At 29.9% G+C, this 18,722-nt stretch overlaps 1 protein-coding gene across 1 annotated transcript; it reads right to left on the bottom strand.

Moving 5' to 3' along the window:
• Positions 1–756: 756 nt before the first annotated feature.
• On the bottom strand, positions 757–3,705 carry LOC106360679 (ATP phosphoribosyltransferase 1, chloroplastic). The gene is given in 12 exon segments (XM_048765720.1): positions 757–1,080; positions 1,188–1,307; positions 1,385–1,414; positions 1,416–1,466; positions 1,532–1,645; positions 1,718–1,819; positions 2,012–2,095; positions 2,214–2,321; positions 2,404–2,469; positions 2,558–2,671; positions 2,762–2,821; positions 3,311–3,705. Coding segments are annotated over 12 exon segments (1,224 nt in total). The 5' UTR covers positions 3,590–3,705; the 3' UTR covers positions 757–984.
• Between the last annotated feature and the right edge of the window lie 15,017 nt (positions 3,706–18,722).

Consider the following 18,722-nt stretch of genomic DNA (forward strand, 5'->3'; position numbering starts at 1 on the left):
GCTCAGTATTGATGTATATATATCCTGAGAATTTGTTTTAGAAATTTTTATCCTCATTTCATTAAAAGTCAACAAAGATATGTTTTATTCATATTTTTTGCCACCCAGTTGAATTCCATTACTTAAAGAAGGAAAGTTTGTGAACAAACAGAAAAAAAGATTGAAAATAGCATAAACACGAGATGTGGCCTGGTGGTAGACGGATTGAGCAACAATTTATCATGATGTCTTTAAATTATAATGCTTGTATTAATAAATAATTATAAAATGATTATGCACGCATGAACAGATAAACACCTAGTAAACAAATATATAAAAAGTGTATCCATATAAAACCTGATAAACTTTCTGTTTTGATCTGGTTTGGTTCCGACCGGTTTCAGATTCAAATATATATTTATTTAATATTGTTTAAATTAAATCACATACTATATAAAAATGCATAATATTTTAATTTAAAATTTTGAATTAAACAAGTGTAGACACAGAAACGTGTCGTCACACAATAACTACATTATCAGATTATTAAGCAAACTAGGAAATTTTGAAGTCAGACTGAAGAACTCTTAACAACGAATTACAAAAAAAAAAAAAAAAAAAAACTCTTAACAACGAGCCTGTGTGCGCAGAAGGAGCCTGTTTTTGGAATTACACGTCAGGTGACAAGGCCAGTGATAAACTGTTAACAAATGTGTTCCTTGATGTTTACCAAAAAAAAAAAAAAAATGTGTTCCTTGATACCAAAATGATTACAAAAGCTTCAAACATGTCGCATCTTTATTTTTTATTATTGTTCCAACAGATTATTAACAACAACGCACATGATCCATACAGAAAAGCGAGGTAGAAACTACAACAGCAACGAGAGAAAAAAAAAAAACAAAACAGAACTATAAACTTGACACAGGTAACAACCCACTGACTTACACCAATGGTTCTTCTTATAGCTTGTTCAGAGTAAGCATCTACCCTTTACCAAAACATTTAAAGATTGAGGTTTCTCATGAGTTGACCCCATCTTGGAGTATCCTCATCAAAAATGTAGGTAAGAGGTGAAACTAATACCCCGCTGCCTCCAACCTGCAATAACATTGATGGTCAATGACTAGAGAACCAAGAGGGCGAAAAGTATACACAGATATTTGGAAGGTGAGATTAGTAAGCAAGAAACTACACGGATTACTAACCGCTCTTAGTTGCTTCACAGACTCGTAAAGAGCCTTTTTTGGCACACAAATCACGATGGCATAGTAATCAATCGATACTTTCCCATTTTGTGTACAGTAAACTGGGCTTATTGTTGGTCCCTGCTCTCATTATAAACAGTCAATGAGAAATACAAAAAGCTAAGGGTTAAGAAATTCAAACATTTGAAAACATTAACCTGCAATCCTGACAATGATGGTTGACTCAAACACACGCTCAGCCACTTCTTGAGCACTATTTCCTCTCATGTTTGCAACAACCTGAAAAAAAATGAAAGTATTTAGAGAAAAGAAAGTGAAAGCAGGAAAAAGGACAAAGCGCGTACGGTGAATTGGCCATCTGCCTTCAGATGCGCCTCCAATCTTTCGAGGATCTCGTGAACTGTTTTTAATGCTCCTTTTCTATCGGTCAATGCTCTTCTGCTTGCCACAAGTGCCGCCTGAAATTTATAAAGTAAACGTTGAGGAATAATGGCCCACAAAATGATTCTATGCAGACTCTTAACAGTCACCTGGCTTTCCAGCACAACCCCTCCTTCAATCTCTTTTAAGTTGTTCTCTTTGAGTGTTGTCCCACTACTCACAAGGTCCAAAATGGCATCAGCTATTCCCATCTAGTTAACAAGAAAAATATGTGTCAACAACACAAAAGAATCCTTCGTCTCAAGCTAATTGCGCGGCTACAACAATCTTTCCACTATAGGCAATTTCAAAGTTCAGAATAGAAAAATAAACCTCTAAGCAAACAACAAAGGTCAAAGATAGCAACCTCGCATAGATGTTAAATAGTGTAAAATCTCACTCACCGCCGGAGCTGCCTCCAAAGCTCCGTCTGCAGTTGAAAAGGTCACATGATTTATGCCGTTTTCTTCCATAAATTTGGGGCCGAGCTACAAATAGCAGTTGAAACATTTTCCAAAATATTATGTCAAAGCTCAATGCATCCAGAGAGGAATTTAATTTAATTACAACAGCGCACCAAAAGGAGAATGTGTTAACTCATCATACATAAGTGAAGCCAGTAGCAACGCGTAATGGTCTCTCCTCACTCCACTGTGGCATATCTGCTAGCTCCTTGAGAGAATTTATGTTCTCAAAAATGCCATAGTTGGGTATCTGAGATCATTTGAGATTGCATTAAGATAGGCATCCAACGTAATGATTCGAGGACTCTTAATCACAATAGATTAGAGCATACCGCAATGGATAGATGACAGTCTCCAAAGTTGAGAGCTTCATGGACAATGATAAGATCTTCATTTTCCTTACAAAAAAAAAAGAAAGAAATCTCAAACATTTAAGTTATGATATCAAAGCTGTTCAAGAGAAAACTTATAATGGTGGTGACGTACCTGACCATATTCACAAAGTGTGTCAAGACCAACGATACCTAGATCCAGATCTCCAGACAGTAACTTCCTGACAATGTCTTTTGGCCGTTGAAACCAGACTTCAGTGTTTGGTAACTGGAGGACATGAAAACATCACCAGTATAATTTAGATAAGACACACAGACGCTGTCGTTTTGAGTAGTTAGTTCTCTTGGAATGTAATACCTGGGGAATTTGTGCAACGTATTGCCTAGGATTGACTTGTTTGACGAAAAGTTGACAGTCCTTCACAGAACAAACATCAAGAGTCAGAACTCAGAACGAGTTAAGAGATTACAAATCACTAACACTTCTACGAAGTTCAAAAAAAAAAAAGGGGTTCGAAAAGCCCGAAAAAAAAAAATATATATATATATATATATATATCTTGTATAGAAAGAGATGATCAAGATTTGATCATCGGTTTGCTCAAAAAAAAAAAAAGATTTGATCGTCACTTTAATAAACAGTTTTTTAAACATAACATAGAAGTTTCAAAAGCTAAAGAAACATAAGAGACTATACACCCGGGTTCGAGCTAGAGGGCTGGTCTTTCATTTTATATTAACATTTTACCAAAAAAAAAAAAAAAAGACAGAAACAGAAGGCTAGTCTCTGAGACTCATGACGAATCAATAAATAAATAAATAAAGTACAATTAGTGAGGCTTTGAAGCTAAACACTTGTAAATCATTTTTCAACGTCATCGCATTAACAGTGCAATAAACTTGTCACCTTGAGAAGATCGACGGAGTCGGCGGCCATGCGTCCTTTACTAGGAAGACCAAGACGAATCTGGTCTCTCTCCACGATAACGGCGGCGGGAGCGGAACCGTTCGCGACGGAGCTTTGAACGGAAGAGACGCAACAGGTGACCAGTCGGAGGCATCTCCGGCTAGTTCCGACGAGGGAGAAAGCGGTGGAAGGAGACGGGGAGAGTAGTGGGGTTGAGGGCGAGAAGGAAGGAGAAGGGCATTGTTGTAAATTGGTGGGGAGAAGGATAGACATTGACATTGTTGTGGCTCTTGGTGAGAGTGAAAGGGTTTTGTTTTATTGACCGGAAGAAGAAAGGTAGCAGCAGCGCACTGCAGATGCGCATCTTATATATTTATATGCTTCAATGCGTTTTCAATTTTCTTCTTTTGTCCTTGCTATCAATCATTATTTAAATAATATTTGCGAAACAAACACGTGAATATATAGAGGGAATGATTAATTGAAAAGTAATTTCTTAAAAAAGTTAGTAAACATATATTCTCTTATGAGTTGCAAGTTGGCAAAACCGCCATGTCGGAGTTCTACTATTACGGCTTCGAATACGGTTTCGAATATCCGTCCTGCACCGTACCGTAGTTAACAGTAACAAAAATATTTACATATACCATATATCTATACGTTTTTATAATTGTCAGAACCGCACCGCAGTCAAACCGCTTGTCCCGCACCTTTCAATCCGCTGTTACCATTCGGAACCTACATCATACATGCAAAACACATTTGTCCAAATTATCGCGACTCAATAGTGAAATTACACCCACTCGTACACAAACGAAGAAGATATAATTCTATCTGGAAATATCGCACATCAGACGCGTGCCATTTCTAGGCATGTGTCCAAAGTCCATAACCACGGGTCCAACCTTTTTTGCATATTTATTTTACATTTAAAGTCTAATTTAAATTGATTGTTAATATTTTTAGTGAATATATCTATATATAACTAGAAATTTTTATGGCCATGCACATGCACATAAATAATAGTTTTATGTATAATATTTTTTTCTATTTCAAAAGAAAAATTCAGTTTACATTGTGAAATTATTTGATTAGTGTTGATTTAGCTTTGTATTTGTTGATGAATACTTACAACTATTTTTGATAATATATATACAAAATCTGATATATAAGTTGATGTAAAATATATATTTGTAACTATATTTAGTTTATTTTTATAATGTGACATATATATGTATATTAATTTAATGATGATATCATTAATTATTAGTATGTTTAAATAATTTTGCTAAAATAAATATATGTAAAATAATTAAATTAAAGGTTATATATGAGTTAATAGTCATTACAATATTTAAAAAATCTTACCAAAAAATATAAATTTTTATAAAGAAAATTGTACACGTCATAATAATTAGGTTAATGGCATCTACATCATTTTCCAAAAGTCATGTTATCATATTTTAGTAAGACTGAATATGGTGATGACACATATGCAACTCATTTCAGAAATAATTATTAGGGGGATAAGGCTCTATTTTAATAGTTTAAATTGAGTTCACTGAAATTTTGATTCGGGCCTATATCAGATATTAACTAAGTATGTCTACTTGTTCTATTGAAATCATTCAATTAAACCAAATAATCGTATAGATATCTTTGTTTTTGTGCAACGAATCGTGTATATATATCAATGTTCAAAAAATTGATCTACGAGACACATCGCCTAAGCGAATAATCCCTCATAATTGAAATGATCTTTAAAATCCGATTTATCCGATTCAATTTTGTTTAGATTTATTTGACTTGATTTAAATTTATTTAAATTGGTAAAACTGGTTAAATTAAGTAACATATAAATTATGACTAATTTAGTTATATTGTCTTCATCATCAATTTTTCAATTTTCAATTTTGTTTTTGGTGTTATTTTCATAGGTTTGTTTAATTTCTTAATTTTGTTTTTAGTTTTATTTCATAAGTTGTTTAATTCCTTTTTAAATATATCTTATCTTTATATTTCATCAAAGTAATTTTTAACTAGCACACATAATTTTGTTTAAAATATAGTATAAATATAAAATAAATAAATATATAACTTGTTAACACCTACGCTTCATATATGCCTTGATTTGTACGTTTTGGGCCTTAATTCTATACAAAGTTTCAAGAACATTGATAGTCATATAGACAAGTACATAATTAACCGTGAAATAAAATGTATACTAGATTTTGACCCGCGCTTGGAAGCGCGGGTTTTTGTTTTGAAATCAAATATCTTTTCCTTTAAAAATGAATTTTTATATAAAATAATATATAGGTTTGAACACATTTATGATTGAACTGCGAATCGAATTGTACTAAACTAAAAAACCAAAAAATAAACGGAATTTCATAGATAACCGAGCATAACATATATCTTTGAAACCGGAATATTGAAATCGAACGGAGAATCAAATGGATACCTAGATTTTTAAATAAAAATTATATTCTTACCATTATTAGATATATTTAATTTTTGAATATAAAAATATTCTTATATCCGATCTGGATCCGTCGTTGAACCAACAAATTTAGTTGTCGTATATAATATGGGCTAATTTGTATTCTTCATATAACATTCTATCAGAAGTTCTACCAACTGATATGTTTTCATAAAATTCAGATTTAAGGGAAACCTATTAATTAAGATGTATTTTTTCTTAATAATTCTTTTATATATTTGATGTAATAACTGTAGAGGACAAAAAGATGTAATAAACCATAAAATTTGTATTCGTGAAAATATCAAATATCACTTATTTTACTATATAAATAAATGTTATATTTTACCTATCTAATCTTTTGTATCTAAGCATCTATCTTATGATTAGTATCCAAACTGAAAAGTTTATTTTATATATTCCAATTAGTTATCAATCATTTACATATTTACTTTTTAATGTTATGTTTTGTAAAATTGATGTATTGTAAAATCTGTTAATTTTTCTTATCTGGTTTGTATTTACTGAAGTTCAATTTTATATTTTAAAAATTACTGTGTCAAATTATTTAATTATATTAATTTTTTAATTCTGATTATATATATATATATATATATATATATATATATATATATATATATTTCAGTTATCGATATCAAAATTTGAATTAAAAGTAATTTACAATACATTATATTTGACAATATTTTGTTGAGGAATATATTCTTATCCAAAAGCGCGGGTCGAAATATTTGTTATCAATTTGTTAAGTTGTAGATTTTAAGACATTAATAGATTGTTTATGAATATATTTATTTATATTTTGGAATATTTATGAAATATTTATAAGGTTAGTGTTTTCCAACTGAATCTTTTGATTTCAAAAATTTTAAACAATAATATACATTTTATATGTAAAAATGAGATAAAAAGTACACTGTAATTTAAGGTCAGCATTTTTTCTTATATAAAATGTCGAACAAAAGCTTTAAAATGAAAAAGACTGACTATTAGATAATCTGTAAAAAGAATCCATGCATACATTATGGTGGGGGATTTTCAAAAACATGAAGAAAATATTGGTTGACGTTCACCAATAAGTGAAACACATATATGCCAAGAAAACAAAAAATTATAACCCATATATAATTATAGGGATCCCATAATTATATTATAAGGTCAACACATCTGGTGCGGTTTAACATAACGAAATATATATCATTTTAAAGGGTCAATGTTCTACTACATGTAAACTCAACAAAGCAATATCATATTTAGTTTTAATAATAGTTGGGTAAGTATTTACGTAATAAGTCTAATAATTTCTTTTCCTGGGTAAGTATTTACGTAATAAGTTTGATAAATTTTCTACTAAAAACGGTTCCGAAGAATCGTGCGGGTCCCGTATTTGAGATTTGAATCATATAATTATAGAGAAACTGATTAAGGTAGATATTAAATAATAAATTTTAAACTTCTAGTAAATAGATCCAACAATCCTGTATAAGTAGATTTTTTAGGACTCTTTCCCTTTCTTCTCTTTTAAAAGGGACTTCTTCCCTTTTAAAAGTAAAGAGGGTACTTTTACTTTTTTTTTTCTTTTTTGTCAGCAACATAAACACTCATATAGATTCTTCAAAACACACTTGTAGCTCTGCATCCATATGAACGACAAACGACAGTTGTTTCCTTCCACTGTGTGCGAGACTGTCCGCCTTTGAGTTCTGTGTTCGTGGTATATGAATGATCTCTAAGCTGTTGAAACTTCTCTTCAAAAATGTAATGTCGTCCAGATAGCTTGCAAAGGCTGGCCACTCCTCTGGTTCCGAAACCATATTCACCAATTGAGCACAATCTGTTGCAAAAGTAACCTGGAACTGTCTAAGGTTCCTCATGCATTCCATTGCCCATATGAGAGCCTCTATCTCTGAGTGTAGTGGCGACTGACTCGCTCTTGTATTCCTTGCTCCCATTAGTCCATCATAACTTTCCAGAGTACTATACCATCCTTGTCCTGAATATATATCATGATTTTTCCAGGATCCATCCGTAAAACACCATCTACCTGGTATGGTTGGGATTGCCGCTGGTACAGGTAACCGAGTGTGGTCTATTCCCTGATTCTGAGAATTTTGCGCTTCCGCCCAAAGTAACGATTCCGTTTCTGCCAATTTGAGAGTATCTCTCGGGTCCATATTCAAATTGCTAAAAACTTTGTTGTTTCTACACTTCCATATATACCAGAGAATCCATGCAAAATGATGATCCTCCATTTCGGGGGAGACTCTCCAAAATAGATGATCCATATTGGTAAATAATGATTGAGTAGGAAATATTTCCGGATTCGTTGGGATCCGTGAAAGTGCCCAGACTTGGATACATGATTAATTGACTCCTCGGGAGCTCCGCATCGGTCACAAATTGTATCTCCTTGCATTCCTGTTGACCTCAATTTCTTCTTAACGGCTATACATTCTGTCAATAGTTACCATAAAAAAGTTGATTGCTAGTATACAAAATATCAACCTGATATTCATTATTATAAACAACGCCAATCCTCCACTCGTGCCAACCAGGTCCACAGTAACTAAATTATCAGATTAGTGGATTAAATGTTATTATACACTTTTTACTTTTACTTTCTTATAAATGTTATTTTAAGATTTTTTTAAATTTTTTTTATTAGTGGATTGATATTTTATAAATTTTGTTGTACACCAGCTTCATTTCTTTAGCATGCAATCTATTATATTAAAACAGCAGTGTGACCCATTGATATATGTTCAATCCAACAATTATTTCATCTACCTTTACTTTTTTATATGATAACTGTATTGCCCTTTTAATTAATCACCGCATGATAGCGTGTAAGTTGTTTTAATTTTCAAAAGTAACCACTACATGTACACGGCTACTCCTAAAAATCAAGGTATATCTATATTATTAAAGTTGAAGTACACATTGAGATTGTTTGGCAATATAGATAGTAGTTAAAATAATAGTATTGTTTGGAAACATAAATAGCAGTAAGTTAGGAAAAAAAATAATGGGCTTATGCTACTAAAAAATTGGAAGTCCATTACATTATATTAAAAAGTAATGAGACTATATTACTTGATATATATATTCAAATCAAAATAATAATTTAAAATTGATTTATACCAAAAATTCATTCAAAAAATATACATATATTCAAAATTTAATTTTTATTAACATATTTTCCAATAACTATTATAAAAATGTTTTCAATATATATTAGAAAAATACAATACAAAACCCAATTTCAAACACCAACTTAAATTATGGTTTTTATATTTCACATTAAATTTTAAAATATAATATATGTGATTATTTATATGATTGTACGTATAAAATATTATTAATTATAAGAAAACTTATTTGATGGTACATATAAAATACGATTAATTATATGATAACACATATTTTGTAACCTATGATGACACATATAGGATATATATAATAGTGATTAGGGGTGGGCGTTCATGTTCGTTTTCGGGTCTTTTTGGGATTTCGTGTTCAGTTCAGATCTTTGAGGATTTAGTTCGGATTTGGATAACCACTTTAAATAGGTTTGGTTTAAATATTTGGATAGATAATTAATAATTATTTAAGTATTTTTAGAGTTTTGAGTATTTTTTAACTATTTAAGATATTTACGTTTGATTATTTTTATAGTTTCAAGAATTTATGCGAACTTAAAAGTATCATACATATTATGGATGTTTTTATATATATTAAATCTAAAAATAACTAATATATAAGTATATAAATTTATTTTAGATACCCAAAATACTTCGGTTCGGATCGGATTAGGTTTGAGTTCTTCAAATACCAAAATTTTGAATAATTCAAATATTTAATCAATTCCGGTTCGGATTTAGTACTACTTATTTGGATTGGAATCGGTTCGATTCTTCGAATTCGAATTTTTTGCCCAATCCTAAATAGTGACATAAAAATCAAATAGTATCATATTTTTAAAAAATATACACCCGCACGGGCGTGCGGGTCAAAATCTAGTTAATCTTATAACTGCATCAGTAGATCTTAATTAATTAAAAGTTAAACATCATTTATATTAATATGCAAATATGTAGGGAACCTCTATTTATATGTAATTCCGTTTTTACAAGTTCTTTAAATTGATATAAAAATAAATATTTGTACATGTAGTGGTTACTTTCAAAATGTAGTAAAAGTCTATTAGAGTCTAAGTTAAATCCAATACTAAAATAAATATTTATCTGTTAGCTAAAAATACAGACCATAGTCTATACCTCATTGACATTGTTACTATTTATTTAATAAATAGAGAACATGTCTACCTATGTATAACAACATTTCAAATCTACAAATTTGCTGGTAGCATTCAAATTCCGCCTAAATCACACTACATTACTCAAATTACCAACTTTATAATACTTTCATATAGGTGACCATTAGATTTATCTAGGTTTTTTCGGGTCAACCATTACCGGATCACGGGTCGATAATTTTTTTTTGGTTTTAACCGAATTTTATGGAGTTTTTTTTAAAATAAGTTTTATAATTTAATCCAAAATCTGAGATAAATTATGTGCATATCACTCAATTTACCATTTTTATCGTGGATTATGATCAAATATAAAAATATCGCGAAAAGATATTAAAATTATATTATAAACTAAATTTAGTAAAATTTAGATCAATACAATAAATCAATATTTTTGAGTATATAGGTCGTATTTAATCGGATCTGGGACCTAGACTTACGGGTAGATGCCACATAGCTTTTCAAGTACAAATATTATAAATTACATTAATAATTCAAAATGCTAAAAATGCAAATATATCCTGATTTTATTAAAACTTGGTTACATATTTCATCATCAAAATTATTTCTATTAAAATGTTAAACATATTATAATCTACACAATTATAATGCTTTCTTTGTAATATTTAAATGTAAATAATAATCAAAAACACAAATTTATATCAAATAAATTTGATTTGTTTAGCAAATAAATCTACACTTTAAAAGTGAAGATCAAAATCTAGAATAGACAAATATGGTTACAAAGAAACATGCATACAAGCATATATGATTACAAAAATCTGAGCATATGTCGAATCAACTTTTAAATTGCTATTATTTTATAAATAAATTTTGATTAAAATTTATACACAAATATGATCTAAAAAAATACAAATATGATTACAATGAAAAAGACAAATATGAAAAATAAATTTCTAAACAAAAACAAATATACCCGCACTTTTAAGGGCGGGTCAGAATATAGTTTGTTAATTAAAATTGTTGTATCATAAATTTTAAAAAGTAGTTTTGTTATAACTTTATAAAGCACTATAGAAAATCGTTTTTCTCCTAGCCAGTAGGTGAAGAACTTTTCCAACTCAAACTTCCAAACCTGCTCAACTGCCTCGACACAGCTAAGTTATCATATTACACACTTTGTTTTAAGAAAAGTGATTCTTCACCATCAACATTAATCCAATAACCTTTTTCTTCTTCCCGCATCAGTTAACAAACCAATCAATTAAATGCCCACAAAAAAAAAAACCCGAAAGTAATAACAGATACAGATTCATCGGAGCAATATTTTCTTTTTTAGAAAAGAAAAACTAACCAGTTGGAGAAAGAAGGAAGGAATCGAGCCTTAGGAGACTATATGGATCAGAATCCAATCAACAATCAGGAAAACAAAAATTGAAATCGTTCCTCCGCCTCTATGTCTTATCGTTGGAAGGAAGGAGAGGGTGGCTGAGAGAATTTTTGCGGAATTTAGTCCTTAAAAGGTAAATCAAAAAGGCTTTAAGACCCTTTTGTTTTTCTTTCTTTAATATTTAAAAAGGTCGTCCCAAATACTTTTTATCATTTTCTATATTTTCCCCATATGTTTGTTTTCGCGCTTTGTGATTTAAAAGTTCCGGTCACTTACCAACCAGTTTGATCATAATGCAATTATTTATAAAATTAATATCTTCATAAATTAAAAGAATTTCCATATTTGTAAAAAAACTTTCTCGATTCAACCATATTGATAAATTGATACTTCATTAAATTTGATTAAAATGTCATTATTTAACTTAGATATTTTATGATATCAAATCTCAATTTCATTAAACTCCATTTCTATTTGACTAGCAATACTAATTAGTCGTATTTAAGGGATAAAAATATTTATCTCAGCGTCTAATTGAGAGTAATAATTTTCTTGCCACTTGTAAAAAGTATCTAATAGATGTTATAAGACAAAAGAGCATAGACGGACAAAGACATTAAGGCTCCGAATGGTAACAGCGGGTTGGGCAGTGCGGGACGAGCGGATTGGTTAGTGCGGTGCGGTTTAAGTGCGGTTAGTGTCAGAAAAACGCATATTGCGGGACAAGTGCGGTTCGTCTAAAAGAAGCGGTTTAAAAATTATGTGAATGGTGACCAAAATAATAAAAAGTGCGGGACAAATGCTTGAATGGTGTTTATAAACTCAATAGTGCTAAAAATATAAACTAATATTCAACTTGATATTATAAATATATTTTATATATTTTTAAAGTACAAATAAATTACAATCAGAAAATAAGTCTATTTTATTGATTTTCCCATAACATATGACACAATATTATCTATTATTGTGTCATTGTCATTCATCTGTTACCTCATCGGTATGAAAATCAGTCTTCTCTTGTGTGTTGAATCATCATGTCTCTGCTATTATTTCAGCAAAATATGTATCTGAAAAATTATGTTGGTATTTCGGTATGGTTTAAGTGCAATTTATGCGAGAGAAATGCATACTACAGGACAACTGCAGTTCATCTAAAACACGATCAAAACAGTATGTGATAATAACATATATAGTAACTATTGCGTGATACATATAATATTATTTATATTTTATAAAAATTAAAATTAAAATTTTAATGATAAAAAAATTATTTAAATAAATATTTTGTTTATCATAAAGTTATATATCTTAATCCCTACAAATTTTATTTACGTTTTTTGTTTAATATATAAAGACTGCCAAAGTTGTGTATATTATCTTTAACCAAAATTAAATAAATTATATATTTATAATTTTTTAAAAAATATATTTTTTAACACAAATAAAATAATTATTTTTATTTATTATTACAATTTTATAACTGAAAATTTTATTTAAAGACTTTCAAAATTGTATATATGATGCTTTAAAAATATTTATTATAAAGTTGTGGCGGTTGTTATTTAGCAACTTTTTGGGATCTTGTTATTTTGCATCTTCTAGCATAAAATAAAGGATACCTATACATTTAATTACTTTATGTAAAATCTGCATATGTAATTTTTTTATTTGATAAAATATGTATTTTTTATAAATGCACATATATATTTATTTATTACCAACAAACTATAAATACAAAATTATATTTACATTTAGTTAAATATAAATATATTTATTATTTTGTATACTTATTATTTTAAATCATTCAAATTTATACTAACTAGATAAATATTAGTAGATTTAATTTGGATAATTAAATAAAACTACATAAGAATCAAATTTCCATGTTCTCTAAAAGGTGAAATAACAAAAATATCAATTGAGTGGTTGCACTTGTTTTCTTTGCATTATTCATTAATCTCTAGCAATAAATAATAGTTTTTGATATATTAGTTTGCTACAGTGTATCAAACCACACCTTATTGGTAAGTTCTCATTTCTATGTGCGTTCAAGAACAAAACTTTTCCCGCTACAGTGTATCAGGCCACCACTTGCTATTTATTATAATTTTTAAAGAAATAACTAATAGCTAAAACAATTAACTGAGTGGTGACATGATTTAATCCCGCTGGTGTGTTTTGCCTGGTCCGCAGTTGTCACTCAAGGCCTAAAACTAGTTACAGTTTACACGTCATAAACACTACGCAAAGGAAAAGAGGATCTTTTGTCGAAGATCATGTTTTGAGCATATGGGCCATTTATTTATTCATTTACTTTAATTTTATAATAATGATTGGTGAGTTGGAATTGATCTGTTACCTAACGTAAAGTGCAACAACATGGCCCAAGTTGATCAACAAATAAAGATTAAAATTATTTTATTATATTCTGTATATTTTTATATTTTATAGGTTCACAAAATGACAAAACACAAATGCTATCTCAAATTTATATTATTTCTCCAACATGTCTCTTAAGAAACTTACTTAAATCCAATTCTCTTGTTCCAAATCCAGTCTGTGGCGGCCCCTATCTTTCCACAACCTTGCGACTTTTATTCCTTTTTCTTTTCGGTATGTTAACTAATCACTAATCGCTTCATATGATAAATAACCCTACCTGTTTATGTACTTTATGTAATTATCATCTATATGGTAGACTTGACCAATATTTTTTTTATATTATCAATGCGTATTTATGAAGCTTGCTTGTATAATATAAGGTAAGTGGGAAGAGAAAGAGACCATCACTATATAAAAACTATGTCATATTGATATAAAGTGATAGATTTGTATTAAAAATAAGACAAATTAAAACACATAGTACCGCGAAGTATTTCATAATGAATAATTTAAGAGATAGTTACAATACAGTTAAAGTTAGCAACAAATTAACCAGTACTCAGCCATATAGTAAAACTTTTGTAGCAGATATACAGCTGAATTAGCTATTATTGGGTACTATATAACTTACACATAACCAAACAATGATAGTGTGATAGTAAATGTTGACTTTGAGTATAAACTAGGTCTCGGCAAAAAACATGGAACTAAAGAACCGAACCAGAACCGAACCGAAATATCCAAAATCAGAACCGAACTGAAATCCTTAAATATCTGAACGGTTCTTATATTTCTATATCTGCAATAATTGAACCAAACGCAAGTGAACCGAGAACCGGACGGATACCCGAATATATAAAAATATTAATTATACATACATATGACACAACTAGTTATATATTTATAATTTAAAAATATATTAAGAGTATCCAAAAATGTTTAAAAAAAACTAATTTATTATGAAGTATCTGAACTACCTGAAAATACCCGAAAGTATCTGGTTAGTTTATCCAAAATATCTAAAGTAATCCGAAATATTTGAGATTTTTATCTGAATCATCATAATTATTTAATATTCTGTTCAAAAATATCTGATATTTTACACGAAATATCTGAACTATCTGAAATAGCCGAACCGGAAGCATAACCAAATGAAAACCAAAATTTTCCGTGTATTTTTCAGTTTCTAGTTTTACTATCCAAACCAAACCCGAACCGAAAATATGCAATTTAGTAAATGGATCCTCTAGCTCATACCTGAACTATCAAATATCTGAAATACCCGATCCAAACCGTACCGATACCCGAAATGTCAGGCTTAATATAAACTGTCGATTCTTAGTTTGATTTAATTTAGAAATTGAATTGCTGATGTTTGGCAAATGAAGATGAGGCTCATCCCATCCTAGAATATTTAGAAAAACCCCACTAATAAAAATTGAAGTATAAATTGAACAAATTATCGTCATATATTATAAAAATCTAAAACATTGTTAATGAGGTTCAAGACCGAATTAGTAAAACACATAAGATATAATATAAAAGTTCTATAAAACTCTCAAAATTTATATTCTTGTTCATACACACCCAAATGCTTTTTATAGTCACTAAACACATAAAAGTAAAATATTTTTATTTTTTTAAAGTTAAGATTTCAAAATCTAATCCTAAAAATACAAAAAATATGTTACCAAACCCTCGACCAAAGACTATCATGACTCAATCTGTATTCATTCATTTGAAAATAATTCAATTTTTGTAAATCTAAAAGTTCGAGTTATTCACGTAAATGTCATTATTATTTTGTTCTTTTTCGTAAATGAGTGTTTTATTATATCATCCTCATCTTCATCAAGTACTTACAATATTGTCATTTCCATTAATACACCAACCACCATTAACAATCAATTTGAAGCTCTTAACGTACTAAAAAGTTGATTTTTACTCTTTCTATCTCATTTCTTATGCACACAAACCATATCTCTTTCACTTTCTCTCTAAATTCATCCAAAAAAATCAAGATTTTGATTTCAAACTTTGTAAAGTTCATATAGACATTGAAGCTCATGATTCTTGGTCATTAACGAGTGAGTCACTTTTGTGATGAAGTTCTTCGTGCTTGGAGAAGCTAAGCAAGTAATCTCATGGGTTTAATGTCTGAAATAATTTTTTTTTTCTGGTCAATGCATAAGTTAGTTTTGCAATTGACTTTGTGTGTATTTTTAATAGAAAACTTCCTAACTTTTCTTTGTTAACAAAAAAAATGAAAAAACTTCTCGAGAAGTCTTTTCGGATAAACATGTTAGTTTTGCAATTGACCGAAGTTTATCAGAAATTTATTTTTTTATAAAATACTTCCTGAGAAGTTTTCTTTGCTGTTAGATAGAAGTTTTCTCACTGTCACAAAAAATCTGCTTAAGTTAGTTTTTCAATTAACAATTAATAGTAAAAAAATATAATATTAATGAGAAGCTCAAATTAGAAAACTTGTTGTGAAGTATTTTAGGAAGTTTTCTAAGAAGCCTTCTAAACCCTAAATTACTAGAATTCTTCGGAAGACTTCCTGGAAAACTTTGGAAGACTTCACATGTATAAAGTCTTGCCAAGAATTCTTCTAATGTTTTATATGTTTAAAGACTTTTTGGAAAATATTTTGGAAGTCTTCCAAACCTTATAATCAAATAACAAAGTAAAAAACACTTTTTTTAAACTTAAAACAAATTTAGAAAGTGTTTAAAATCAAGTTATTAAATAGTCACTAAACACATGTAAGTCAATTTTTTTTTAAAACACTTAGGACTTCAAAATCTAACCCTAAAAATACAAAAATATATTATAACATATGTTACCAAACCCTCAACTAAAGATTATCATGACTCAATCCACATTCACTCATCTATGTTGAAAATAATTCTATTTTTGTAAATCTAAATTTACATCATTTAGAAATGTTTATTATTACACAATTTCAATTTTTTTCCTATCAAAATAATTTTATAAAATTAATAAAGTACTTATAAGATCTAATCCATGAGAAGATTTCCCCAGAAAGACTTCTGGAAGACTTCACTTTAAGCAGGACACCTATAATTCTACTAAAAGTTTGGGCGGGAACATGTATGATGTCGTCTGGAAAGTCTTTAGTGCGTTATATGTTAGAAGACTTCTCTGGGAAGTCTTTTGAACCTTAATCCAATCAAATAACTAACTAAATAGCAAAAAAAAATTTATTGAACTTAAAATCAACTTATAAAGTGTTTAATATACACAAAACTAAACACATGTAGGTCACATTTATTTAGTTTTTAAAAAGTTAACATTCCAAAATATAACCCTGAAAAACAAACAATATTATAACATATGTTACCAAACCCTAAACCAAAGACTATCATGATTCAATCTAAATTCACTCATCTATGTTGAATATAATTCAATTTTAGTAGTGAAACACTAAAACTATGTCTTTACTACTGCAAGCTAACAGTGTAGATGTAGTATTTGAGATTCAATTCCAGAGGACCAGTTTACACTTTATCTTTATGAGTTCAATATTAAGCTAAAACAATATGGGGGTTTTGAGTTTAAGGTATCGTAAGAAGCAAGTAACAGATTGGATTAAGGTTTACAGATGATTAAGAAAGCATGCCTAGGGCGATGGATCGGATATCAAGCGAGCATGAGCAAAACAACTATTCAAGGAGAAATTCCAAACAAGTCTAGAACTCAAAAACATATAAAGTTCGACCCACTATCATGGTGTCTCCCCATTTATCAAGCAATCCTAATGCCTAAACAGTCGTTTGGATTAGAATATGAAGACAAACATTAAGTTCAGATTCGATTAGTTCACAACTCGCCCTAACATCTACTTTCGCTGGCTAGGGACGAGTTGCCCATTCATGTTATTTCTAGCAACCTAAAACACTTTTGATGAATATATTAAACCTAGAATCAACCACTAAGTGGTTAACTTGATGCAAGCTTTAAGTGTAACAATGAATGGAGACAATCAAACAATAATCCTTATTTGTATTCAGCTCATGAATCTCAGTATCCTAACACCGTAGACTAAGCAAGCTGGCTACTCAGCCATGGAACAAGAAAACACAGAGATAGAGACTGAAATAAACATGGATATGAATGCAAAATAAGTAAAGATAGGGTTCAGGGGATTCTTCTCTAAATCGAGAGAGATGGCCTTCTCACTTTACAAACTAGCAAACCCCCAAGGTACAAAGCTCTCTATTCTGGTTTCTTCTCCCAAAATAGCATAGAATAATAATAGAAAACCAAAAAAGATATATTGCAGGTCTCTGGTGGCTGCAGGAGACAAAATTGGGATGATTAGGGTAAATCCCGAAATATTAGATGTTTCCATAAAAATCTCTGCCGCAGGAACATGCACTCGGGTTGCTCCGCTCAATCGAGAACATCCAATCGGACTGCTCTGCGTGAAAAACTCCAAATTGCACTCTTTTCTGTCCTTTTTGCTCCAAGTGGCCTATCTTCCCTCATGTACAACTCCAGACCTGTAATGACTCGAAAAAGACTAGGAAGACTCGATAAAGACTTGAAATTACATGATGAAATTACATGATGAAATTTCAATGGAGGTTTCAATGGTTCCAGAAGCTCAGAAGGATCCATAGGTGAAGAAATTACATGATGAAATTAAGGGTTTGAGGATCGGTTGCGATAAATCGTCTAAGACTGACCGTGATACAAAAGAGAGATTCGTTTTTTGGAGAAGCAGACTCACAGTTTGGGATTAGAATCAGATCGGAAGATCGGAGCTCTTGAGAATCAAATAGAACATCGTATGCAGAGATTAATGGAACCTTAACTCGGTCTTATGACCGTGGTT

This window comes from Brassica napus, chromosome A1 (assembly GCF_020379485.1).
Source record: "Brassica napus cultivar Da-Ae chromosome A1, Da-Ae, whole genome shotgun sequence".
Lineage (NCBI taxonomy): Eukaryota > Viridiplantae > Streptophyta > Magnoliopsida > Brassicales > Brassicaceae > Brassica > Brassica napus.